The 27,442-nt window shown below is 44.8% G+C and overlaps 1 protein-coding gene across 1 annotated transcript; it reads right to left on the bottom strand.

The window, feature by feature from the left end:
* Positions 1-722: 722 nt before the first annotated feature.
* On the bottom strand, positions 723-24,011 carry WNT11 (Wnt family member 11). The gene is made up of 5 exons (XM_054270199.1): positions 23,929-24,011; positions 14,695-14,930; positions 13,795-14,072; positions 12,006-12,298; positions 723-1,279 (listed from the first exon to the last, which is right to left on the bottom strand). The coding sequence occupies exons 1-5, from the start codon at positions 24,009-24,011 to the stop codon at positions 1,105-1,107; spliced, it is 1,065 nt and encodes a 354-aa protein (XP_054126174.1). The 3' UTR covers positions 723-1,104.
* Positions 24,012-27,442: the final 3,431 nt, after the last annotated feature.

Here is a 27,442-nt window from a genome sequence, read left to right on the forward strand (position 1 = left end):
CACGTTCCCATTCCTTCCTGCTGTGAATGGCTGCTGACTTCCATGGCTGCTGACTTCCATGGATGCTGACTTCCATGGATGCTGACTTCCAACAGCTGCTGACTTCTATGGATGTGCTCCCTATAGCCAGATCACTCCACTCTCTGCAGTTTCCTGAGGTTGGACCAATAGTTTTGTGGGGGAAGAAGCCAGTGGCACATTTCCCCAAGGATTTGATGGATCAATGTGGAAGAATGTCAGTGACTAAGGATATCACACCCAAAGGGCAAAGAGATAGAGAGCAGGAGCTTGCTGTTTTTTTTACTTTCCCACTGGACTTGGATTTCGCTTTGTTATTTTATGCTAAAGGCTCCACTGCTGTCTTGTGGACCCCATAAAGTCCTTCTCAGCCTACCCTACTCTCACTGCCTCCAGGATTCCAGGGGATTTTTTTCATGGCTGAATTTTGTCCAGCCTGGAAAAATCAAGGATATATTTTCCTTCAGCAATCAGCTCAAAGTCGCAGACCTGTGTAAAAGAAAGATTAAAATTAGTTGTTCATTTCAGGGGATTGACCTGAAATCTTTCCACTTTTTTATCATTCAGAATGGATGATTCCTTGCTGAAAATTAAGTCTTTGGCAACAAAGGCAGGTATTGCTGAAAAGTTGTAGCATTTTCCCTTGTGGGATGGTCCTAATGGAGACTCAGTGCTAGAAGGCACAGGCTGGTGTGAGCCTTAGTGACTGTCAAACAAATGGTGGGTTTTTTTCCCCCAAGGGAAAGTTTCCATATTTATTTCTCAGAATACTAAGGCACTTGATTGCTGGACATCATTGGCAGCCACAGGAAATATTTTGGAAGAAGATACCATCCCAAATGAAGTTTTGTCTTCTCAGAGAGCATTTTATTGGTGAGGAGAAACATTTTTGGGTCTGTTGCTTTTTGGGAGGTTTTGTTACCTTCTTATTTTTACTGGTGTGATTGTTGCTTTTCCTCCTACCATCTCTCCTCAAGTCTGTGTCTTTACAAGATAAACGATGTCTGGTCAAGGAAATGTTTTCTCTGAATAGTGCTGGGGTGCTGCTGCTGCAGTCTGAGCTCCCAGGTGTGCAGAGGAGAGTTTTCATTTGCACACATATCTCTCGACAGTCCTCTCGCACTTCTTACAGGTCACGTAGCAGCACCAGTGATATTTGCAGTGGCACCGCTCCACCACCTTGTCCATGTAGGGGTTGTAGCCTCTGCCACAGCACATCAGGTCGCAGCTGTCACTCCCATTGGAAGTCTTGTTGCATTGCCTGGAAGAAGGAAAAAGCTGTGAGCAAGTGCAAATTCCTGATGGGTTTTCCCAAACCCCTGCTGTGTGGTGCTGCTGGGCCTGACAATTCTGCAGGGCTCTGGGTGAAGCCAGAACAGTGAGCACCAACAGCCCCCTGTGCCTGCAAGGGTGCCAGGGGAAGCCCTGGGCTGCAATCACCTGCTAGGACACCCAAAATAACATTAAACTCCTGTTCCGTCTCTCAGTTTGGGCCTGGCAGCATCCAGGCTGCTTGTCTGCTGGGCCAGCCTGCTCCCACATGAGCAAGCAAGCAAAGCTATTGGAATACCTCAGTAGTAATACTAATACTAATACTAATAATCCCAAACAATAGGTGTTCCCAGGCAGGCTCCAAAACTGTCTGAAAGGAGCTGGGGGAATGTCGCAGACATATTTTGTGAAAAATGCTTTTGCCAGGATCTTTTCTGCTGAGAAGCTGAGAAGCTTCATCTTCTCCATGTTTTGCTGCTTTGGAATGTGATCTGGAGAATTGTTTACCCAGCATGTGAAATTGTTTTTACTTGATGACCAATGACAGCCACTTGTGTTGAGGTTGTGAGCAGTCACAAAATTTTATTATTCATTCCTTTCTATTCCTTGGTAGCCTTCTGATGAAATCCTTTCTTCTATTCTTCTAGTATAGTTTTCATATATCATTTTCTTTTAATATAATATATATCATAAAATAATAAATCAGCCTTCTGAAACATGGAGTCAAGATTCTCATCTCTTCCCTCGTCCTGGGACCCCTGTGCACACCCCCACAAAGGAAGATGACACCCTAAAGAACAAACACTGCTATTTGTCCACCACTGCCTAACCTGAAAAGGGCAAAGGAAGGACCCTACAGCCAAATAGTATTTGAACAGTTTCCATGTCAAGGATCTCAGGCTGGGAAGAATCCTGAGCAGGCTGTTACAGGCACTGTAACAGGATCAGTGCAGCACTGATCCTATCAGGGAAATCACCATCAATACCAGCAGGACTGGACTGTGCACCTTTTTCCCTTTAGTTTTCTCCCACCACGGCATGATCAGCTGGGCAATTGGCCCCAAAACACCTTTATTCCTGACCCAGGAAGTGTGGCAGGAGCACAGGGTAGGATGACAAGTCACCAAGTGCCACACAGGCTTTCATGGCTTGTTTTGCTTCTGCTTTTAATTAAAGACAGGCTCAGCGGGATAAATCAGCTATTGTGCTGGGTTCCCTCATTTTGTCTGCTTGCCAGTGAATGGTTTGAGGTTTTCAGAAGCAATCCCTTAATTGAGGAATCTCTTTTATTGATCCAATGATTACCATTTCACATCTGTCCTCAAAAAACATCAATCCCACCTCCTAAAATACTCCAATATTCACTGGATGTGAAAGTGCATCAGGCATTGAATTTTGAATGCAATGAACCATGTCCTAGAGATACCATTTCTCCACAGACTGCAAAGACAACCCAGGATGGAAGTGTTCCTGTTTGGTCAGATGCTTGTGCCTTTTTGGTGTGTACCCAACACCATGGGCCTGTGAACTTGATGGTCTTCTGAAACTGCTGTAAGAAAGGTGGTTTATTGAGTGGGGTGATTGCTGACATCTCTCCTAAATCTTATTCTGTGTGGCTATTTTGTGTCTATTTTGGACAGAAACACTCCAAGGCTGCTTTGGGGCCAGAAGAAGAGAGAGGAGCATAAGTTGGACCCTTGAGCTAAGCAACTGTTAAGAGATGAAAACAAATTCATGAGAATTACAGGAATTGCTCATGAGGTAATGCTTCAGGAGAAGTTATGAGATTAGTGAAGCGTTGAGATTTTGTTCTTGCTCTTCTTCAAGTTTTTCTGTTTGTTATTCTGATTCACATTCCTCTACAGGTTCAGTGTTTAAAGGCCCCCAAACTCACTCTCATTCAGGAGTGTGTGTAAATATTTAAAAACCTTTTAAAGCCTCTACCAAAGCTGAAGTGTGCAGCCACACTGAATGTGTTTGCCCAACACTGAACCAAAGCCTGGTTAGTGCCCCTGTGAACTGGGGCCCCTCCACAAGAAATCTCCAGAAGACTCCTCATAAATGTATTAATAAATGCTTCAAGTATTCAGAGCAAAGGTTCAAATATAGGTGTGTTGACATTGGAAGAGGGGAAGGTATTTGTCAACCTCACTCAGCTTTGCTAGTGGATGGAAATCTTGTTTCCTGGAGGTTCACCTGGGGAGGATGGGGAATCTGCAGAAGCCTGGCAAGGGATGTGCAGTGCATCCATGTCACTTCATGCTGGGAGCTCACTAAAATGCCAAGAGAAGGAATATGAGTCCACTCTGACTCCAGCTCACCACTGAGGACATTCACTCCCCAAACATACAAAGCACACAGCAGTGATATTTACCCCATTCAAATAGAAAACAAAACTCTTCTACCTGCTGTACTGGGACCTGGGATTCTCTCTTTCCCTCCATCCACTCCTGTGGTTTGCCAAAAAAAAGGGAAAAAAAAAGAAAAAAGAAAAAAGAAAAAAAGTGACTCTAGTAGAAGATATGCTTTCCCATATACCTTTCCCATTGCCCACAGTCTGAAACTAAGAAAGGAAAAAAGAAAAATCTTATTAAATAAATCCTCACACTTCCCTCAGTTTGCTATCAGGAAATGGGGACATTCAGAATGGGTGGGTGGAATAGCCAAAAAAAAGTTTTGACCCTATCATAAACCTATATGGGCTTTTAGAAAGATTTCCTGACAATGCCACTAATCAGAGATTTTGTTTTCTGTTTTAAAGCATAGGCCTGGATATGAGTTAGATTCATTTTTCATTAAACAAGATGAAGCAGGTGGTTTCTCAGGCAGTGGGGGAAGACAAAGAACTCCAAAGACCAGAGTTTACCCACAGAAGCAGCCCTGAACAAAAGATTCAGAGCCTGCAGTTGTGATCTCACCAGGCTCCCCACTGATGGGTTAAGTTCAATCTCATTTGTTTTGGGCCTGGTCCAGCACAATTCCAGCACTCAGAGAAATGCCCTCCTCCTGAGCCTTGGAGAGAAAACATGAAGGCAGGCGACTGCCTCGTAACACAACACTGCGACCTCGAGAAGCACTTGGAACACTGCTGAGAAATTATCCTTCAGCTGTAATCCCAGCCAAGGTTCTGGCTCCAGAGCAGGCTTTTACCATTGTCACAAGGTCAGCAGTGTTGTCTAGACAACTCCCACTCAACATGCCTGTCCCAAATGCCCCCTTTCCAGCCCTCACTTGCAGAAGCACTGCAATACACCATACAGACTCAGCAGAGCTGAAGGACACCCCAGAACTTCTAAGAGTCTTCCCCCAGATGGAGAGTAGGGATTTTAATTTTAAAAGGGGGAGCTAATAGAATTATTTTGGTTAGAAAAGACCTCTAAGATTGATGAAATCCAACTTAGCAATGTCACACAGCTTCATTGTGAATCCCTATTTACTCTGTCCCATCAGCAGATAGGACACATATTTTTTTTTGGTTGCACAGCTGACACCTGGGATCCAAACTGAGGCCAACTCTCTGCTGTCACCCACAATTATGACATATACTGACAGGGATGAGTTACCTGCTGGAACCTCACTCCATCAGTCCTATTGATAAGGACTTCTTAAGGAGGATATTAAAAAAGTCATTCTGGGGCACAGCAACTGCCTTCCCGGCCCAGTGCATCTCCCAGTGGATGAGGGAGATGCTGTTACAGGAGTAAAACATAAATCCAAGCACTTTCTGTAGCCCTTTTTCTCATACACTGCCAGCACCTGGGCTGTTGCATTAGGGATGATGGAAGGGATGTTCCTTCCTTGACATCTCATCCCTTTGGCTGTGTGATTGCCTCAGCCCTTTCTGACCAAAGAGAAACCATCTGCCTTCATGAACTCCAGCAGTCCCAAATCCCAGAACACAGTACTGCTGTGTAATGTTTTTTTCTCTTTTAAATCAAATTCCTATTTATTTTTTTGGTGCCCCTTGCTCTAGTAATGTCAAGTAATGCAGCAGTATATAAAAGAAAGAAAGAGAAAAATAATTCAAATCCCTCAGGAGATATATAACACAATGGACATTCCTGAAAATACATCAAGGTCACAGCTTCATGTAAGATTTTGAGGGAAGAATCTTATCTACTTTTAAATTGCATTCTCATCCACAAGGAATGACTGGAGACTGACATGGAACAACTGTACAAGAAAGAGTTATCAGCATATGTCAGTGAGGAGATGTCAAGAGAGATCCTGGAATTAGCCTGTATTTTCATTAATGAGAAGTTGAGAGTGAGGTTAAAAATTTGGGGACAACGCTAGGGAAGAAGGAATTGAGGATATTTTGTGACAGTGATTTAAAGTGCAAAGTAAGCAGCACACTTTGAGAAAGATCCAACTAAATGTGGCATGTTTCCAGGGGAGCCAGAGGAGCAGTTCAGAAAGTAGAAAACAATGAAGGAACTGATTTAGAGAAGTATGTTAAAAGAGGTGTCTTCCCCTCTATAAAAGATTATTGCTACAAGGGGAGAGAAAAATGTTCTTTATATGCCAAGGAAAGAGTACAAGAAATTATTAATTTTATTTTAGATTATGTTTAGTTAAATTTTGATTAAGAAAAACCTAAACTGAAGATTGTAAAACCCTGGATCAGGTTGTTCAGGGAAACTGATTTTAAGACCAGAGTAGAGAAATATCTTCAGTAGCAGCCTAGGTGGTGTCAGTTCAATCTTGCTCCTGAAAAGATCAAGGTCCATGGAAAATCATTCCCAGACCCAACTGTCTCTAACTCAAACGCCATTTGGTTGCAGAGGGACTAAAAATGTTTAAGAGAGCTCGATTCATTATCCATTGCAATTTACTGTGTGAAATTATTCTTTTTGCAAATAAATTTATTATTCACAAACCTCTTCAGGAAACTTTATGATCAAATCCAGGTCTCTCAAAGTAGAAAGAATTCAATCTTCCCCACATATTAACTAAGATAACAAAATAATGCATAGCTGGCCAGCCTATTTACTGAAATGGGCCCCAGCTGCAAGCATCTTGCCCTGGGAAAGAAGGAATAACACCTAAATAAGGTGGGAGGAACAGAAAGTGAATGTTTTTCTGACTTTCATAAAATCATGGAATAGTTTGGGTTGGTAGGAATCTTAAAGGCCATCTAGTCCACCCGCCCCCTGCTATGTACAAAGGCATTTTTATCTAGAGCAGATTTCCGCCACTTCTTCTGGGACACTCACAAAAGCATTATTTGCTATTTCTTTTTCAGAATTTGTCAGATCTCATAAAAAAATGGTAACACATCTGCTAACTGTTCCAAAACCAACTATCATTGAACACATTATAACTCACCTAAAGCTCATCTTATCCTGTGCCCTCACTAACAGAAACTAAAAGAAGTTGTAACAAAAACAAACATCAAATGCTGTTGTTTACCCATAACTGCTACTCTCCCCCAGCTTCATATGAGTGCTTCTACCAAAAAATTTCATTGCCCACATAAACAAAGAATCACAGAGTAGTTGGGTTGGAAGGGAACCTTGGAGATCATAGCATCATAGAATACAATCATTAAGGTCAGAAAAAGCCTCCAAGATCATGAAGTCCAGCCCTGGGCTCAACACCACCAAGTCCACTAAACCATATCACAAAGTGCCATGTTCACTCATTTTTAAACACTTCCAGGGCTGGTGACTTCCCTGAGAAGCCTGTTTCAATGTTGAATAAATCCAGCACTGAAGAAAATCTTTTAAATTTCCCTCAGGGCAGCTTGAAGCCATTTCCTTGTGCTGGTTTCCTGGGAGAAGAGACCAACCATGGCCTGATCACAATCTCCTTTCAGGTATTTGTAGAGTGTGATAATGTGTCCCCTGAACCTCCTCTTCTCCAGACTCAGCAATGCCAGTACTCAGTCACTCCTTGTATTATTTATATCCCAGACCCATCCAACAGCCCTTCTCTGGACACACTGCAGCACCTCAAAGTCTGCCTTGGAGCAAGGGCAATAACACCAACACAGCACTCAAGGTGCAGCCTCACCAGTGCTTGTACAAGGGGACAATGGAGTCCAAGATCAGCCTGTTCCAACCCCCATGCCCTGAGCAGGGACACTTTCCACTGCTTGTCCCAAGCCCCATCCAGTATGGCCTGGAAAATGTCCAGGGATGGGGCAGCCACGACTTCTCTAAACAATGGGTTCCAGGGAACAGCCTCACAGGGAAGAATTTCTTCCCAATATCCCATCTAACCCTGTTCTGTAGCAGTGGGAAGACATTCCCCCTTGTCCTGTCACTCCAGGCCTATGTCCAAAGTCCCTCTCCAGCTCTCTCGGAGCCCCTAAAGAAACTGGAATGGGCTTTAAGGTCTCCCCAGAGCCTTCCCTTCCACAGGCTGAGCAATCCCCAAAACACAATACAAAGCACATTTTTGGGGTAGCAGGAAAGAAGTGGTATCAAGAGCTGCCACTGAACACTGAAAACTGAGCAGCATGCTCAGGCAACTTCATGTATGCTCATATCCAAGAAAGCATGCCAGCCTAAGCCATTTGTGATTAATATTTTATATTGGAGTAAAGAAAGGGTATGTGAGCAAGGAGCAGCCACCAGAGTGGCCACACTCCTTGCCACAGGGAGTCAGCTGAGGAGAGGTGACTGATCAACCCAGTTTGCTGCAGCCTGATTTCTGCAGCCTAAGAGAGCTCCTTCCCACATTTGGCTTCATTCCAAGACTGCTCTGGGAAGGATCAGTAATAAACAGCTCTGTTATCTCTGCAAGGTTTCAGGGGCTGGATGCTTTTGCATGCATGGCAGAATTTCCCTTTCCTTGGATTCATTAGGGAGACTTAAACAGCCTTTGAAACATGATACATTGCACCCTGCTTATAAAGATTCATATTTTTGCTTCTTTTCTCACCAAAGAGATCTCAATTTTATAATCTGCCATTATTTTTCATTTACTCAAAGCTGGTCGTGATTTTTTCAGGCAGGAGCAACTGAACTACTTAATTAAAAGATTTAAAAGTGCTTTTGTCCAAGAAATCTTTGAGAACGGGAATATTTACATTTCTTGCCCAGTGGTTGATTTGTTGTATTGAAAGTTTTACTTGTAACTTAACAGATCAGCTTCTTTAGACTTTTCTCCAGACCATTTTTAATTGGTTATGAAAGTGTGATGGTGGTATATAAGCAGAGTTTGGCTGGAGTCAGGGTGGCAGTAAGTCTTGTTTGCAGGAGACTTGGATACCAGTTGCAAAAATCAGCTCCTTAATCAACTTTTCAGCACTTCAAAGAGGCCTCAAACCTCAGGTTTGAGTTTAGTTCTGTGACTTTGAAATCTGGACATACCCCGAGCACCTGGAGGCATGCAGATTTCCAAACCATTTCTAAATTCCAACAAGCTAAGAATGTCCAAAATGTCTTAGAAAATGTTTCAGGCTTGTTCTGAAGAAGGCTTTGAAATCCTTTCAGGAAAGAGCTCTAAAAGGCTTTTGAATAACAGGGGGCTCATTTTCTGAGTGGATTTTCATATGGTTCATCTACAACTAATTCCTTTTCCTGCCTGAAAAACACACAATAACTCTGCTTAATATGACCCCTCACATTAGAAGAATCACCAATTAGATTATCCTTTCCTCCCACCTGGCAGTGCAGGATTGATTCCTACAGCATACAGCAAACTCCAACCCATCCAAGGCGTTGCAACTTAACCATCAACCTCCATCCTGTTTCCAGCATGCTATGAGCAAGAACCAGACCTTGGGGAGAGGGAGGAGGAAAAGGACTTTCTCTGGATTTGCTGCAAAACTGCTCATTTTCTGTCACAAAAAAATGCATCAATATGAATATTTTAATCAAGGAACAGGAAAAGGGGGTGTTAGGGGCATATTCCCCCCTCCAAATTGCTTTGGAGGCAGAAAGCAGGACTGGGAAATACTGAAGATGCCCAGATCAATGATCCCTGAGCTGTGGACATAGGGCACTGCACTATCCAGCCCAGGCATGGACTGAACCCTGTACCCAAGAAAAGGCCAGCAAGGATATGGAAAGATGGCTGAAGACAGAGTAGACCAAATGAGGGACCACAACAAAAAAAACCAACCCTTTTTTACTTCATTGGCATGACTGGCCTTAAAAACTAGACTACTTGGAAACAGTGGGATGTACCTTCAGAAAATTTTTATGTACATAAAGATAAAATGTTCAAATGCCTCCAGGACATGACTCATTAAATGAAAACATGCTTTAGCTATTCCCATGTGAGCATTTTGACATCATTCTGAAGCATAAAACACATTTTGCCATGCCCTCTCTCTAACAGCATTCCTTTTGTGCTCCTTCTACCTTATCCCTGTAACTAGACATTATCTCTGCAGCCCTGTGGCAGGCTGGAACAGAGGCACCACATTTAAAATGCATTTAGGAGCCCTCTTCATGAGAGAAAAATTGCAAAGAGAAAAAGGCATCCATGGGAGGAGGAGACTAGGGAAGATCTCCTCCCTTTCCCTGCTCCCCCCAAGAAGCATGGACCAATCTTCAAACACACTGTGTGTATTTTACATTTATTTCCACTAGTAATTTAGTTCAGGAAAGGAGTTGCTATGGCTCGTATAACACATGCCAATTTTGAAACACCAGGCATCTTCTCAAGAGGCTGCAGATGGACTGTAATGAAAACAAGCCCAATCACACATGACCTTAAAAACTTGGCCTGAGTAGTGCCTGAAGCTCAGCATGGGACTATCTCACCCTCCTCCCCTCCCATGGCCTTCACCATCTTGCACATCTGAGAATGAGGAGTATTTTTTGACAAGTTCCTTTTGAAAGTCATCCCCTCCCACCTTAATATCTTGGTCCTCTAAATCCCCACTCCATCTCACTTCCTGTGGACCCTTGGCTGGCAGGTTCACAGTCGTGGCTGTCATCCAGCTCGGGATAAACGCACGCCTGCAGCACACATTTTCCTTTCCTCAGAAGGAAAAAAAAAATCATTCAGGACCTTGACATATTTTTCATCCCTAGATGGGATAAAAAGTTGAAATCTGCTGTAAAATAAGATTAGATGAAGAAGTCACACCTCCCTGTCCCTTGAAAATATTTCAGCTCATGGAAAATGTTTTACTTGGCAAATCTGTAATGAATTCAACTTTGTTTTGACACAACCTGTTCATTTAATGCAATTCCTATAAAACTAATTTCCAAATAATCTTCACCAATTTTTTTCCTTGCAAAACAGAAAGGTAGAACAAAGAGGTCATTTTCATGAGGCACAAATGTCTTACAAAACCCAGACAAATCCACAAAAACTTCACTTCCACTAAGATGACATTTTCTTTTCAGAAACCTGTTTCAACATATGCCTTTTCCTAGCTATTCTTAGTGACTTATAAACATCTTCACTTGATAAGTAATGCTGCACTGCTGAATGGGTGATAAAGGTCAGCCTGGTGTTCCCACCACAGAGCTGTCAGATATGTGCCACTGTAGAGCACTCCAGGCATTGATGTCAGAGGATAGGGGACATTGACTGTCATAAAGCATCAAGGGACAAAAAGACTGTCTTGTCTCATTCAGCTGTCTTACCTACTATCAGTTCCACCACTTACATGCTGATGCAGAATCACAGAATCATTTAGGTTGTAAAAGCCCTCTAAAATCATCAAGTCCACAGCACTGCCAAGCCCACCGCTAATCCATGTGTCCCCATTCCCACATGCATATATAGTTTATCTTGTCTGCATTTGGGTCATTTCATTTAAGCAAAATCTTTGGACCATAATGGTCCAAATACAAGTATTTCCACTAACTTAAAAGGAAGGCATCCCAAAATAGGCCAGGCACACCTTGCCACTTGCCTGAGCCTCCACCGTAAAATAACAGAAAGAGCAAAGAAGAATGGTGAGAACTATCTAAAGAAAGGTAAACCAGCAGGAGAGGTTAAAGTCCAGCCATTGCAGCTACCTCACAAAAATTAGGAAAATTCTGGAAACACACACTTTTTTGACTGTTGATGGCCCAGCTCTAGAGAGATAGATGGGTGTGCCCACCTAGAGATGCCCAGATTGCTGAAATGTTGAACTAGTTTGTCTTGGAGGAAATTAAACAGATGGTGGGAAGAGAAAGGCATTTCTGCTACCTGTGAAAGGGGACAGTATGCTGCCCAGTGGAGGTTTGGCTGACCATAATGACCTTAAATCTCCAATATTAGTGAAATAAAGAAATTCCTCTGCAGAGTCATAAGCAATACAAACACACCTGGACCTTTAATATGCCGTAGAAGAAAAAAATTAAATATAATCTTTGCACTTTTGGGGTAGTTTTGTGCAATCTAGGAATGCTGGTTCTAACTGAGTTAATATTTGCCTACTTAGGAGAGCCTTAGAGTAACAACTCTTCTAATCAGCAGTGACTAGAAGAAATTACTGAGACTCAACACAGTATAAAGCAGCTGCTTGGTCCTTACAAGTTCCCATGGAGGTAAGCTGCCCAGGGAATTTTGAAATGTATATTGTGCCTGACTGTGTAATGGAAAATGTGTCAGCAAGCCCTGTCTTGGCCACAGCCATCATGAACAGGGTTAGGAATTGGTGAACCATATTGTATGTCAGAGATGTGCTTTACCTGCATGTGTGTGTCACCTCCTTGATTGCCCCTTATTCATACATGTTCCCCTCTTGCCCTTTCCTCTTTGGGGGCAGAGTACAGTGCAGAGTACCCGCTGCAGGACCCGCTGCAGTACCTCACCTGTCCTGGGTCCCATGTGACCCCACTTTTTCATTCTTCATGCAGAAATCAGGTGAGCTCTGCAGGTAAATCAGCTCTGTCTCTTTGACTGGCCTGATATCAATATCCTTTGGGACAAGGTATTTGCGTGTGCCCATGGGCCGGTGAACAACCTTGGTGGCAGATAAATATTTGGTTTTGAGGTCCAGTGCAATGTCTCGCAGCTCTTGAAGGCCTTTCCAACAGGTCTTGATAGAGCATGACCCAGAAACTCCATGGCACTTACATTTCATTTCAAGAGAGGCTTTCAAGACCTGCAAAAAGGAATGCAGGAGTTAGGAAATGCCCTTCTCTCACAGCCAAACATCCCACAAGCTTGCTAATGAAGGAGCTTCCTTAGCAGGAGCTGCTACAGCAAAGTCCTACTGTTCTCATTTCTGCACAGGCAGTCTGGAGTGGCTACTTTGAAAGCAAATGAGATCCTACAGCTCTTTGGCAATTTTGAAAGCAAATGAGATCCTACAGCTCTTTGTGATCACTATCAGTCCAGGACTACTTTCACAAGGGCTCTTTTGCAGCCAGAAGAGAGAAGAGTATTTTGAATTTTGATTAGATATCTATATTGGGCTGCATTTCCACCCTCTAAATTCCTAAGAGGATGAATATCAAAACATTCCATAAATAGATAATTAACATCAATTTCAACCTCCAGCAGCTTTGGGCTTTGGTTAGAGAGATGTCATGGCTTTGTTGAATTCAGTGCACTCTCACCCTGCCTTTCTGCTGGTCATGGGGCCAAAATAGCCTTTGACTCTGCACTGTTCTCATTTCAGTGGGATGTGGCAGGATGCTGCCAGGAAGGGCTGAATGCACCAGCCATGGCAACACAATGTCCTAAACAAAAATTTGCCCTTTGCAAGTGAAACAAAAAATCAAGACGTTACAAAAATAAAATTTTAAAAAAAACCTCAGACCCCAAGCAAACAAACCAAATAGTGTGGGAATAGTAGAAAAAAAAAAAAGAGTCAGAGAGGGAAACTTCAGCATGGTTGTACTCTGCAAAGGTGGACTCAGCCTGTATTTACACAGCAAGCTCCCAATGAGCTCAGCATGCTCCAAGTTTGTCTGCACAGGCAGCCCTGGAAAGACCAAGCTGTGCAGTAGGAGCATCTGTGGAACCACTGGAGCCTCAGAGATGGGTGCAGGGGTCAGTTTTGCAGCCCCCCCCCATCCATCTCTTCAGCTGCATGGACAGCTGCCACAGGGATTTGCACATCAGTGCACACCAGGCACTGCACATGGTAAATATTATCCCTCCACTGGATGCAAGCTGTTAAAAGCAGCTTGTGCCAGATATGAGAATAATCACTAGCACAGCAGTTTGAAAAGGAAAAAGAACCCTCCCTCCTGCCTGCAGGGATGGCTGGAGGCAACTGCTGCTGGATGCATGTGGCAGATGATAATCCGCCAGGTTTGCACAGCACTTTGCCCCCACAATGCCCCTGGCAGAGCACGATGGGACCCGTCCCCACCACACCTCCTGGGGCAGGCAGAGCCAGAGCCAACACTGACTGTGCAACTGGGGCAATGAGACATCCCACCCACAGTGAAACAGGGCTAATAACAGCATTTGGGATTCCCTGAGTCACAGGGGGAGTTACACAGCTAAAGTTTTCAGCAGGCCAAAGGACTTCAGAGCATTCTTTGAGAAACCTGCTCCTTTTGCTAGCTGACAGAGACACTGAACCTCACCACGTGACCAACACTACAGATGATTGTACAAGTACAATAACTCTTGTGGATTTGTTACCTGTCTCCCTACTTCACTGTTGTGCAGATGCATCAGTTTATTGGCTTGTGATCCTGATTTTTTCATCTTCATGGGAGCATCTGAAAATTTGGACCCCATGATAAGACCATAGTTGAGGTTGTCTGCACATCCTCCCCATCGATACCCAGGTCCAGGTGTCTCACCTGGGATGGGACCACAGGAACAGCCAGGGAGGTCCCCGGTGGTGCAGGCTCTGGCAATGGTGTGGCTGATGGCAGCAGCAGAGAGGGCATATACAAATGCTGACTCCCTTGTGCCTGAAAGAGACAAGAACTCCAGCTCAGCCTCCTGGGCCACATAAACACTCCCCAAAAAGAGACTCACACAGTCTGTGTCCCACACAGCAGCCAACACACCAACTCACTGCAGCTGAGGTGTCCCATGGCACCACTAGTTTGGAGCACATCTAAGTGAACTCTTCAACATAAGACAACATCCCAGCAGGGCAAGGAGTCATGGATTTAGGCATCTTGCTCATTGTAGTGTGATTTGCTCTTGGAGCATGTGGTTAAGCCCTCCTGTGAGTCTCCTGCCTCCTTCTGCTCCTCCCATGACTCCCAGTGGGATGAGCAGACTGGAACTGCTCAACTGGTCTGCTTTGTAAGAGTTGTGGTAGATAAGGTCTTGGATCCAAGAGCCTCTGGGCATGACTGGCACCATAATGATGAATGTGGTCTCAGAGAACAGGACAAGCAGGCTTTGTAGTGCCTCCATGGCCTCCCAGGAGCAAGACCCTTCCTATCTCCAGCACACACACACACACACAAACACACTCACAACACACACACACACACACACAAGTATACACAAACACACATACATACACACAGGCTGACTCCAATGATTCCAGTCCCAAGTGAGCCAGCAGTGCTGTTTTACCTCTGTCTAGGTCCAGCAGGTAGTTAGGAGCCAGCTCTATTGAAGAGCAGTTCCACCTCATGTCTGAAAAGGTTTTCCGGCAGGTCTTTATCACCTCCCGCGCTGCCTGAATAATGGTCTGCATCAGCTCCAGGTTGCTGCGGCACAGCTGTACCTGAGAAACCACTAGCCCTTCGAGCTGCTTGCAGTGCTGGGTTTGATTCAGGGCCAAAGCCAAAGAAGTCTTGGACAGAGCTCTGAGGAGACAAGCACATGCACAAAAGCATTAGAACACAGTCTAGTCGTCTACATTCACCTGACTTAATTAAAGCTTTCTCTAAATAGGTGCTTAGATAAAGCTGGTGAGAAAGATGAGCAACCATGAAGAGTGATTTATCTGATATAAAGTTGGTGGGAAGAAACACCCTTTAGCAGTGTGCAATTCCTGAGGGGAGGCTGCACAAAGCTTTGGGGGTATGTGTCGAGTCAGCCGGATGTGTAAATCCTGTGGGGAAGGTTGTTTGCTGAAGAATGAAGAGCACAGACCTCCCAACAGAGTAAAAAATGACCCATCAGTTCCATGATAAAAGAAATCTGGATCCTCCAAGACTGTGGCATTTGGGAAAAAAAGCAACATTGGTGTTATCAGTATTTTGTATTCAGCATCTGTCTCACACACTCTCAAAGGATTATGCTAAATGTCATGTAATTAATTATGGAGAAAATCCCCTGCAAGGCCTAGAGAAAAATCATCAAATTTGCAAAACATATGCTTTCACTTAAAGTTAATGCCAAGGGCCTCTACTGATTCAATCACTGTTGCAGATAGATAAGTCTGTTTCTCTAGTCTCCAAAAACCATACTGCAAAAGCTCAATGGGCCTATGTGCAGAGAGAGCACCACAGCCAAATCTGAGAAGGGATCCATGAATATCAGCACATATGTTACCGTGAAAGAAAAGAACAACATCCCACAGTGGTGGTTCTTCTACTGTCCAATTGCCAACTTTTCCAGGTTAAAAAAAGAACAAATGCTGACATGCATCTCACAGGGCCGTACTCTTCTTCCCTGAGCACCCACAACGATCAGCAGAAGCCAAGTGTGGAACTCTCTTTGTATCTTTTTGGCTTTTTTAGGGTAGCCATAAAAGTTATTCATTCCCATAAAACAACTTTGTAGCAGGCTGAATCAATAATCTGATGGCATCAGATCATGGCAACACAACTTTAACACATATTTCCTTCTGTGCTTGTTAAATGTATTGGCTTTCAGATTCATCTCAAGCCATCTTGGTTAGTTTGGCTTATTAGCAAACACATTTTGGGGTGCATTTCACTTTATTACTGTAACATCCACATTCTTCAGAAGTTAAATGAGATGGAAACAGAGCTAAAATTAAGCCCTAATGAAAACTGGAGGAATTAAATTCTTGCTGGGGATGAACAGGCCGGCTCTGACAAATTCCCAGGTGACTGGGAGTTTGGCATTTCTGGCACTAGATAAACAGTGGCAAACTTGGAAGGGAAACCACTGCACTGGAAGCTATATAAATATATACTTCATACACATATTTAACAGGTCTGTTAAAAATACTGGAAGCAGAAGTCATTGCTAGTGAATTTCAAGAGAAAGAAAAAAGTGGTGGACTTGGCAGTGTTAAGTTATTGGTTGGACTCAATGATCACAGAGGTCTTTTCCAACCTAAATGATTCTATGATTCAATCCTCAGAAATTCTGCCCTGCAGTTCATCTTGTTCCCATACACCCAGTGTTCATACAATGTTCCTTGTCTGGAGAGGGGCCCCTCCAGAAGGCAACTCACCCTGCCTCAGATGTGAACCTGAGTTGGTGGAGAAAAAGCTTGTTAGTGATATACTGGGTGTTCAGGTATCTCAGACAGATCATGTCCTTGAAGGTAAAGACATGACTCTCTGGATAGTATGACTGTCACCTGACAGCAAACTTCTACACTGGGGACCTCACAGCAGTCCTTCAGGATCCTTCTCGAGCTCATGGAAAGCAAAAAGCCACATCTAGGAAGTAGTTAGCCTTTTGTGCTTTTGGGTCCTATGCTAAGACACCATCATGACTTAGAAGTGCTCATTTTCTGCTCTATGTAGGAAATCCAGACACTGAGCAGGAACATGGACATTTGAATGGTATAAGCACAGAGCTTGAATAAGATATGAGCACTTGACACCAGGAATCTGTGACAAGTTACCCCAGAAAGGCTATCAGCAACTCCCAGGAATGAGCTGAAACAGAAAACAGGCAAGAGGCCAAAGCAGCCCATCAGCAATAGAGTATAAATGATAGAAACTCCAGCACACATGTCCCAGCAGGAAGGGAAACAGGCAGGGTGTGGCAGGAGCAATGAGAGAACTTCACAGCCTGAGCTTCAGGCAAATGAGGAACATTCCAAGTCTCTGAGAGAGGCTGTACCATGAGGCAGCAGCTCAGTTTTCTAATCAGACGTGTTGGGTGGCCCTTGAGAGGCCTTGGAATGTTTTGGCTGGCCCTCCAGAAGGATGCATACATCTCCTAGGTCCTACACTACATTTTCTGATCTTTTCTAGATGTCTTCAGCCTCTTTAAAGGGCTTGGAAGGCCACATTGAGGTACCCCTATCTCACAGTTACATACAAGTCATGAAGAGCACAAATAACCATCTACAGGTAGGAATGAAAGCAGAATTCAGACTGAAACTCACCCTCAGTGGGAAAAAACAGGATGTGATGGAATGATACTGTATTATGAAAGGTGCCTTGAAGTGATCACTATTAGAGCAGCAGTTCTATAGTGCAACAAGAAAACCATTTACTTCATGGAAGAGGGAAAATACCTTCTGATCGGTGAGAGCTCAGTAAATGGCAGCAATGGCTGTTTCTCATAGAATGAGCTGAGCTCCAGGAAGCCTACCAAGAATAAAACTGCAAGATGCAGGAAGGGGTTTTCTGACCATCTCCCAGGCCTAAACTTCATGTCTTTGCTTGTGAGAACCTATAATTGGGAACATCTCCAAGTATCAGGAGGAAAAATTAAAAGGTAACGGAGATGGAAAAGAAAACTCAGTTACTGTAGTCATTTGCTGAGACTGAAAAGTGCATTTATAAATCACAGATCAGGATTTTGAGAAGCCTATTAGGTCATCTATTCCATGCCCTGACAACCTAGGTTTGTTCAGTTTCTGTCCCACATTTAGGAATGTCTTCTTCACTCCATGTCACTCTAAACCCTCCCTATGGAAATGCACCACCCCTCCTTGCTTTCTAAATCTGGCAGCATCAGGGGATGGATACCCACTGCCTGCAATGGCATTATTGGGAAACAATATCCATCTGTGGAAAGAAAAACATCCCCCAGGAGAGGCTTGTCCATGGTAGGATTTGGTGGTGGGTCTGTGGCCTGTCTTCACATGGTCTCCACTGATCACCAGCACTGGGAGGGAAACTGGAGCTAGTGGGCACAGCCAGCCTTAAATTCCAGCCCTCAAAGGCATAATTAGAAGAATATCCTTCATTCCTCAGCCTGGGAAAAAGATCCCTGACAAACATCTTTCTGTGGATTCACACTCTTCATCTGAAAAGGGGATTTTACCTGTTTCACCCTGGAAATGCTATTTTTCACTGTTTCCTCCTGATAACAATCTCACGTAATTCTCCTGCCCCATCCTTCATTCTCCAGAAAACCAAGGGGTGGTTGTTTCACCTTTTTTAAAAAATATACATATTTGATCCATCCCTTTAAATAAACAGGGCCTAAACCAAACATCTCCTGATCTCTATATAACACAGCAGGTCCTTCAGTTGAAGTTCTGGATACTGACAGAAAATCATGAACATGATTACAGAGGAAATATGCATAGATGGATAATGACATTCATTTACTCTTTTAATTATCTCAGGCAGTAATTAAATTAATTTGAAAACATTAATGCTCTGCAGTGTTAGGTCCTTTGAGAGGTATGGGCCATTCCTGCATGTCTGGGCCCCATGAGAGGACTGTTCATAGAAAGTGCAGGTTAGGAAGAAGCACCTTCAGATGTTAGCAGATATCAATGAAAGCCATATATTATTTGGTTTAAAAGGTAGCCTGTGAGTAGGACACTGCTCCTAGTCAAGCCAAAGGGAGAACTCCTTCAATTGAGCAGCAAAACATTGATGTCCTTTAAAACATCCTGGAAGGGTGGAAGAATCTTCTCTCTGAAGGCATCTCCCCATCTTCCCTTGGGTGACATGATCTCCAAAAGTCTCACAAAGGGACGGCTGGTGAAACTATGAACCTCTACTCCAATTTATCAGCTTTGCTTGCTGAAAAAGCATTCTTTTTAATGCCTATTCCTAAACTCCTTAATCTTGCAGGGATGTGGGTGACACAAAAAGATTTAAACAAAATTCCATGGCTGTGGAGAGTGAAGTATGTGGCAAAAGTTAATAAAGAGAGGCAGAGATTAAGAGTTCTTTTTGTATTTGATCTCACTGAAGGTTTTTAATCTGCAGGAGCCTCATTTTCTCAGGTCTTCATTTGGAAAAGGCTTGCAGGGGAGTTACAATAATGTTGTCTAAGCTCCTGGTAGTCAAAGGCAGCTCATGCCCCTGCCACCCTGCCCTGCAGCAGTTCCAGCCTGAGGACCACAAGTCCTGGGAGACACCACAGCCCCTGGTAAATGCTTCCCCTGGTTCTGCAAGGGCCTTTCAAACAGAGAAGTAGGATTTATGTGGTTAAAAAAAAAAAAGAAAAAGGAAAAAAAAGAAAGAAAGAAGAGGAAAAGGGAGAGGGAGAGAAGTGTGTGTGGGGAAACCAACTCTGAACTAAAAGCTTAAAATAAGAGCTGTTTTCAGACATGGTGCCAAATCCAGTGCTGGCAGTAGTGGGCACAGGGCTGTTGACTTCATGCCCAAGCTTGAATGAAGTCAATGCCAGCAGTGAGCTGGCTCACTGAGCGCCGAGCAAGGCCATGGAGCTTTGTCAACTTTTCCTGAAGCTGGAGCAAAGAGCAAACTTCAAAGACATGGTACTCCCCTTTCCTCACCCCCAGCCCACTCCCCTCCTGCCATCCCCATCCTGCAGCTCTTTCACAGCAGCTCATCTAGCAGTGCCTTGCCAGGCAGACAGGCTCCTCTCAGGCGCCCGTGGCTCCACGTCCCAGCTCCCTCCCACTGCCTATTGAAGGGGAGAGGCAGGAGCTGCCAGGAAGCACAAAATATTTCCATTTTCTCCCCTGCTTTCTGCTGGCTGCAGAAGGGCTGCTCAAGGTTGGTGGGCTGGGGGACATCCCATGTTCACCCAAAGGTGTGCTTAAGCTGCCTTTTGCTTCTGCAGGGCTGCAATTTAACCATAGGAATTGTGCAGCAATAGCTGGGAATGGAGCTCAGCTGGGGATTGCTCCAGAGCACATGAGACATCACTGGGTCACCACAATGGGGACAGGCAGAGACTTCCTGAGGTGACCAAGCTCCACCTAAAAACAATGGTATTCCTAATGCTAGCTGGGCATATTCTGCAAACCATGAAAAAAAAAGAAAAAACAAAAAAAAAACCAACCCAAACAACCAACCAAATAAAAACAAACAAACAAAACAAACTAAAAAACCCCAAGAAATAAAACAAAACAAAAATACACAACCCCCCCACCCCAAAACAAAAACCAAACAAAACAAACCCAAAAATAACCAGCCCAAATCACTTGCTGTGTTTGGCTTATTTACAACCACATTAAAGGAGAGATTCAATACAGAGGGACAGAGGAGATGCCAATCCCTGTGGAGGCAGAAGTGCCTCAGAAGCCACCCTGTGCCTGGACATCCCAACACCTGCACACCTTTGGGGCAGGCACATCTGGCTGCAGCTCCCTCTAATGCTCATCTGTTTTTCAGTTCTACCCAAATAAGTTGCTCCAGCACCTGCTTGGTCAAACCCAAACTCTCCTGGGAAAGCTGAATGGATTGCAAATGCAGATGGGGGAAGGTGATAGAATTACTAGATGCATTGGTCCTCAGACATATCTCATAAAATCAATGGCTGCCTCACCTTCCCAGCCACTGTGACAAAACTGAGCACCACAAAATGATGTGACCTCCTCACATACCTGCTTTGCTCTCAGGATGGGAAAGTGTTTGCAAAAACAGGATGCAGGGTTTCATATACATTGATGAGGAAGGCTGTACCTCCACAACAATCCTGATCCAGCAAAGATCTGGAACCATACTCTGGAGCCACACTCTGGCTTTACACCTGAGTAGCTCTCTGGAGCTTAGATGGAAGAGCACAAGATATGAAATTTCTCCAGCAAAAGAAAAAGTATATAAGAGAAAGAGCATGTGTACAAGATCCTGACTGTCCACACACCATGCTGGATGTTTGGTGGGGCCCAGCACCAACTTCCAACAGATGGGGACTTGGACCACAGAACTCATAAAAATAAGCCAAGCAAAATAAGAGAAATAATTTCTTTTTTTACCTTCTCCCTGCTTTGACTAATTTTCAGGGCATATTTGTGTTACTGAGTAGTCCTAAATGGCTGAAAATTGTTTTTCTTCTTCTTCCCCTCCCCCTGCAATTACATCATGCACCGAATCAAAACTAAATTTCCTATCACCTTTCTTATCAGTCACTCCCTCATCTCCAGGCTGGTGAGACCCACCTCCTTATCTCTCCCTTCCCCTCCCAATTCCTCTTTGAAGCTCGACTCTGGCACCATGGGTACAAAAATGATGCAGTGGGCAGACCAGTGAGAAAATCCCACAGCTGAAAACATCACATAGCACTTTCCTCCTTCTTCATCCTGTTCTTTTTCCCCACCTCTCTGTTCATGAGCAAGAGAAGGAAGGAGCAGATTTCAATTGTACAGCACCCAGAATATGAGTCCAGAGCTGGGATCAGCAGGTCTGAGGTATTACTCAGTATTTGGTACTCTGTTTGCCAAGAACTTACCCATGCAATTTCTAAGGACAGTCCCTGAGCCCCAAGACAAAAGAGTGATGGGGAGTGGGGAAAATTAGCCCATGTTTCCATAGGAAAATAAGGGTGGGGAAATGAGGAGAAACAGCAAACAAACGAAAAACCAAACATAATTTTGTGAATTTCCAGCTGCCAGCATCCCAGTTGCAAAGTGCTGTGGACAGAGAGTGCAGTCTCTGCCAGGTTTTAAACAGGTGTGAGGGGAGCTCAGTGGTGCATCTGCATGCCATTCATGGTTCAAATACCACTTTAATCCCAGCTTTCATCTTTCCCACTCACTTTTTGATAGGAGGATATGTCTGCTGGGAAATAGAGGAGCAGCAACTGTGATGTCTTACCCCCAAACTGCTTCTCCTCCCAGTCACCCCCAAAAGCAACCCCCACAGCTTAACCACTTAGCAGCCCAAAGACTGCTTTTGACAGCAAAGCTATCAGGAACCTTTCCCTGCCTCCCAGCATTTTTCATGTCTATGGCTTGTCCATACTATGCTATCAGGTTCCTCCTGGAGCTCATCTCACCCCAGCCCTTCGAAGGAACTCAAGCCCTTCATCCATGATTAAGTGGGACACCTGTGCCAAGCATATGGACAAGTCTCTCCAGTCAGTCATCGCTCTACACATAAAAGCCCTGCTGACTCAGGGTGCCACAAAACAGCTTTATTTCTGTCCTGCATAGAAATAAACATTGCAAAGGAGTCCCATGGACATGTTGCTAAACATCCTTCAGAAATGATGGAGATGCCTGCCTCTGCTGGTGCTGGATACAGGCAGAGCTGAGAGCCTAGACACTGGAGGAAGTTGGTGGAAACAAACAGCTGGGTTATGTAACTGAGCTCTTGCTGACTACTACAAGGTGTAAAGCCAAGGCAGTGAAGAGCTAACCAGATCCTTACTCTCCTCTACTTCCAAATGATCCTTAGAGTATGGAGACAACAAATGGAAGATTATGGAATGGTTTGGGTTGGAAGGAACCTTAGAAATCATCTAGTTCCTATCTTCCTGCCATAGGCAAGCATGCCACCTTGAAACATGCCCTGAAGTAGGTGACTATTCCTCCCACCTGACCAAATGCATTTAAACACCCTGTGGAGAGATTCACCATGCTTCTCTTTATGGATATGAAAGGCAGATGTGTGGCTAATAGCAGCTCCCTGCAGCACACAGCATCACCAGAGGCTATCACTTACATTTCTGTTGGATATTTCTGTTTGGAGAGGATGAATTGCCATCTGGAAGGTCCTCTCTTCCCTAACTGCATGATGGAGAGTAAAAACACTGGCTCCAATGGGATACCTTAATTTGCAGATATCCAAATTTAAGCCTTTATAAAAGGTGGCATGAGTAGAACTTCAAATGACAATGGAACAGCAGAATGGCAATTAGACACAGCATGAAGTCTGTGGCAGAAGGAGCAGCAAAACAGGAACCTCTTGTCCAAGTTTCATCACCTATCCCAAAGATCTTTGCTTCAATGCACTACAGAGTCTTCCTGGCATTGTATATTATTGTGTCTTTTTTTTTCTACCAAAGATGCTCATTTGAGGCAAACCTACATTCCCTTACTTATTTTGTGCCCAGCTCCAAACCCAAGTAGAAGAGACAGATCAAGGTCATGAAACCAGATTGGCTTTGGAGTGGCCTGTTTGTTTGTTTATTTTGCAGAAAGAAACTAACTGATTGCTTGTTTAAGCAAAGAAATGAGATGGTGATGTTTTCACTTTGCAGTACATTACCTCTAAAGAAACTCAATCCTGACTTGACCACAGTCCCTGGTATTTCTTCACCCTCCTCCCCCCTCCTCACCTCATTTTTAACACCCTTCACAAAATCCAAAGGTTAAAAGGTCCAGAAAAAAGCCATGTTATCTGTCAAGCATCCCTTGTGGTTGGAGATGGGCAGCATTATCTCAGCTGCCATCCCTGCTGCTCTCAGTTCCTACTCAGCACAGCCAGGGGCTCTGGTGGGAGAGTTTCCCAGCATAGCAGGAGCTAATGCTAGGAGCTTCATTAAGTGGCTCATGTGAGCATTCAAGTGTGTGCCTTTCCCTTGGTATCAATGAGGAGAAAAAAACCCAAACGAGCCTAAATCATGCATATTTTAGAAAGAAGATGGAGACATTGTTAGCATAAGCCCCTAGTACACACACTTGAAATCAATCAATGCCTGGAGAATTGCAGTGCTTGCTGCTCTTTAAACAGTTTACAGCATGCCTCAAGCAGCAGTTGTACAAACAGGTAAGAGACGAGCAATTCCTACAAAAACATTAAAAATGCAGAGATAGAGCCAGATACTTACATCCATTTTATCCCATAGCAAAGCCCTGTCTGCAGAATCAACAGCAGAAAACCAGCTAAGAAAAATCGCAGACTTGGCTTCATTTTCTCTGCTTTCTCCTGCTGGCCAAAGGAAATCAGCTTCTCCAAAGAAATTTGTTCTTAAAAAAGGAGTTTTCTTAATATTTTGTGCAGTGTATTTTCCTTCAGTTTGGGTAATGCTCGTTCCTGGAGATGAAACACCTGAAAGGAGAAAGAGCCCGAGCTACGGTTAACTCCGAAGTTTAGCAAGTCACTGTGAGAGAGAAATCTATTATCCAAATTGCAGAGGAGTGGCTTATGAATCATGAAAAGGTTTGGATTATCCCTTCTCAGTCCTCTCCCTTGCCAAGCCTCGATACAACCTTTTGAGTCAACAGACAGACAAACCGTATGGGTTGAATTACACAGAGTTATGGTCTGATTGTGTGTTTCCATTTAACCCTGCACATGGCAAGACTTCATTTGCTGCTTCACTTTACTGGGGGTTTTTTTCTTCCCCTCTCCAAAAAGTTTGTGCAACTCCTTAGGAAGAAAAAAAAAAAAGAAGATAGATCTTTACATTAGCTAAAATCTTCAGCTATTCATCTCTCGCTTTCTTATCTCTAGATTTCTTTTTCTTTTTCTGCAGAGAAGACAAATAATAAAAACTGCATTTCCCTACTCAATGCAGGTGCCCTTGCCCTGCAGATGTTTCTCTCTGATCTCTTACAATGAATATGTTTTGCTCTTTACCTTTTGCTTTTCTTCTCACCTCATTAACTCTGCCTCTCACTTCTTCCAAGCCCTTGGCACCTGGAGCTCACGGAAAAGGCTGCAACTTTGTAAACATAAAATCCCATTTTTGTCTCCAGGGAGCAGCCTGGAGGAGACAAAAAAGCTATCAAGGACACCCTCACACCCCTTTTCTTTGTGTTGGTTTTTTCCTTCTTCGGGCCAAACAGATAAACAAACCAGATGCAGGACTTAAATCCTTAGAGGGGTCCTCTCTGTCTCCAGGGCATGGCTTGCTTATTTTAGCAGCAGTATTAATAGCAGTAAATGGGTTTCCCTTCAGTTCCTCACTTCAGACACCGCTCCAGGCTGCTTTTTGTGGTCTTAGCAGTGGTTTCCCATCCCATGAGAAAGACAACAGTAAAATAAACAGAAAAACCTGCCCCCCACATTGCATCTCTGGGGTCTCACAACCCATTGCACAGCACACTGGCAAACCCGAACTGTAACTGTTCATCCCCCCACAACACCCCCTCAAAGAGGTTTGGGAAGGGATTGGGAATGGTTGGAGCAGTCAGCTTCACTCTGGGAAACCTCTTACCCTGGAAAAAGAGTATCCTACCTGATCCCCAGCTCTGGATTTGCCCAGCTGCAGCTTTCTGCCTAAATATTCCCATTTGGGGAGCAATTGGGTTGGGAGGAATTAATATTTCTGAGTGTTTTCTCTGCCATCTGCAGCATATTTTTCTATTCAGGCTGCTTTTTGGCTATCCCAGCCCAAGTGCCTGGAGTAAAGGGTTTCTAGAGAAGTGCTGTTATTACAAAGGAGTTTAATAACCTCTAGGGGCGAGTTCCTGGCTCCCTTGAAGCCCAAGACAAAACTGACTGCCTACAAGGGAGGTAGGATTTCATTGCCATGGATTGTTTTTCCTTAATGCCCGCTTGGATTTGGGTTTGATGCATCCCTTGAAGGCAGTGTTCCCATGAGGATCCAGGCACACATGCTTCTTGTTTCAGAGTATTTCTGTATCTTTTACTCTTTGGGAGCCCTTTTCTTCCCACTGTTCCACAAGCACACTGGAAACCTTCAACCCTTAATCCTGCCCATGCCTTTCAGTGTCTATTTAGATATTTCAGACCCCTTATCTCACGCCTGTGAACTGCTGGACAACACAAGAATCGGGTGTAAAATGTCCCAGATGGTCAAAAATGCTCTCACTAAACCTGACCAGCCAACGCCATTCTCTACTCTCCCCCTTGCCTTGAAAAAGTCACAGTTTGGGGTTTTTTCAACCCCTGGAGTGGAAGAGAAATGATCTAATTTCTCCATACCTCCCCAAAGAACTGAGAGCTTTGCATGCAATTGCACCCCTTTTATTTGGAGAGGTAATAAAGCATTTTTTCCGCTCAGTCCAACACAGTTTACATTTGCAAGAGCAATTTGCAAGGGTGGGACACACTTTGGGGCAGATGTGATGTTTACAGCTCTGGTGAGCTCTGGGTCACTGATCAAACCAACAGCAAGTGGCCTGTGCACTCCTAAAAACAGGAGCTGCTTTTAACTCAAAGCTCTCTGTTCTTTTCACCCTAAGGCTGTTTGCAGCCAGCCACACTCTGGCACACAGAAAACACTCCCATCAGACACTTCCAAGACTCTGGACTCAGGGATGGGAACGGGCAATTTTAACTGTACATAAAAGTGTGACTATTCAGCTCACATTTTTCCAGTTTTTCTATCCAGGAAACAAAGACATCCACCTGACTCTGCTGCCAGCCTGCAGCTCTCTCCAAGAACCCAGCAGCCTGGTTTAGGGGTAGCACATCCCCAGATGACCTGCAGCGAGGAGTGGGAGCAGAGAAAAGGAATAGAGCTGGTGGTGGAGCTGATTCCAGCTGCCGGGTCTCACCACTCCCTTGCTGCTTTCTGGATCTTCCTTGTCCCCCGCAGCCCCTGGGTGTCCCCACTACCCTGCAGCCTCCCGGACTCCCCTCTCCTCTGCAGCTCCTTGCATTGCCCTGCACATTTGCAGCTCCATATCCCCCCTCTGCCACCAGACCCTGGGTCTCCAGCGTCCCATCCAACTCCTGGGTTTCTCCTCACCCCTGCAGGTCATCGGGCACGGGTCTCTCCACGCTCTGGGTCTCCCTTTCCCCTCGCTCCTGCACTCACGCTTCCCCTTGCCGGGTGTCAGGTCTCTTAATTCAGCCTTCGAGTCTCCTCCTTCCTTGTTTTCCCCCGGGTATCCCCTCTCCCTTGCAGTCTCCAGCCTCCCCTCTCCCTCGCATTCCCTCGGTTCTCCCTGCCCCATGCATCCTCCCGGGTCTCCCTTCTCCCTTGCAATCCTCCGCGTCTCCCTTCTCCCTTGCAGTCTCCAAGCCGCCTCTCTCTCTGGCATCTCCTCGGTCTGCTCTGCAGCCTCTAAGAATCCTCTCTCCGCCGAACCGCCCAGCGTCTTCCTACTCCCCTGCATTCTCCGGGATGCAGCCCCTCTCCTCGGAATTCCGTCCACGCCTCGCAAACCCCTGTTCTGGGCCAGCCCCGCACCTTGGGCGTTCCGAGGGGCTGCCCGGAGCCGCTGTCCCCTTCCCACCTCTCCCGGCAGTGCCGCGGTCCCCGCTTACCTCGGCCCGGAGCGGGCTGCGCGGGGAGCGGGGCCGCTCTGCCGGGGAGGCCCCGCAGCCGCCTTATATGCGGCCCCTCGGCTTTGATATGCGGGGTGATGTCAGCCCGGATTAGCATAACAAAAGGCTCCGCGCCCCGCGGATGCCCTGGCGGGCAGGCC

This window comes from Melozone crissalis, unplaced genomic scaffold (genome assembly GCF_028551555.1).
Source record: "Melozone crissalis strain CALT ecotype California unplaced genomic scaffold, PUWL_Pcris_2 ptg000009l_1, whole genome shotgun sequence".
Taxonomy (NCBI): Eukaryota; Metazoa; Chordata; class Aves; order Passeriformes; family Passerellidae; genus Melozone; species Melozone crissalis.

What these genes read in the sequence shown, in the direction of transcription:
- WNT11 (XM_054270199.1), bottom strand. Translation starts at nt 24,011, where the DNA reads ATGAAGCCAAGTCTGCGATTTTTCTTAGCTGGTTTTCTGCTGTTGATT. An exon ending in TGCTATGGGATAAAATGGAT is followed by an intron (nt 14,931 to 23,928) that starts GTAAGTATCTGG and finishes TTGTCTCCTCAG; the next exon opens with AGCTCTGTCCAAGACTTCTT. An exon ending in CCTGCTGGACCTAGACAGAG is followed by an intron (nt 14,073 to 14,694) that starts GTAAAACAGCAC and finishes TGTCTCTTTCAG; the next exon opens with GCACAAGGGAGTCAGCATTT.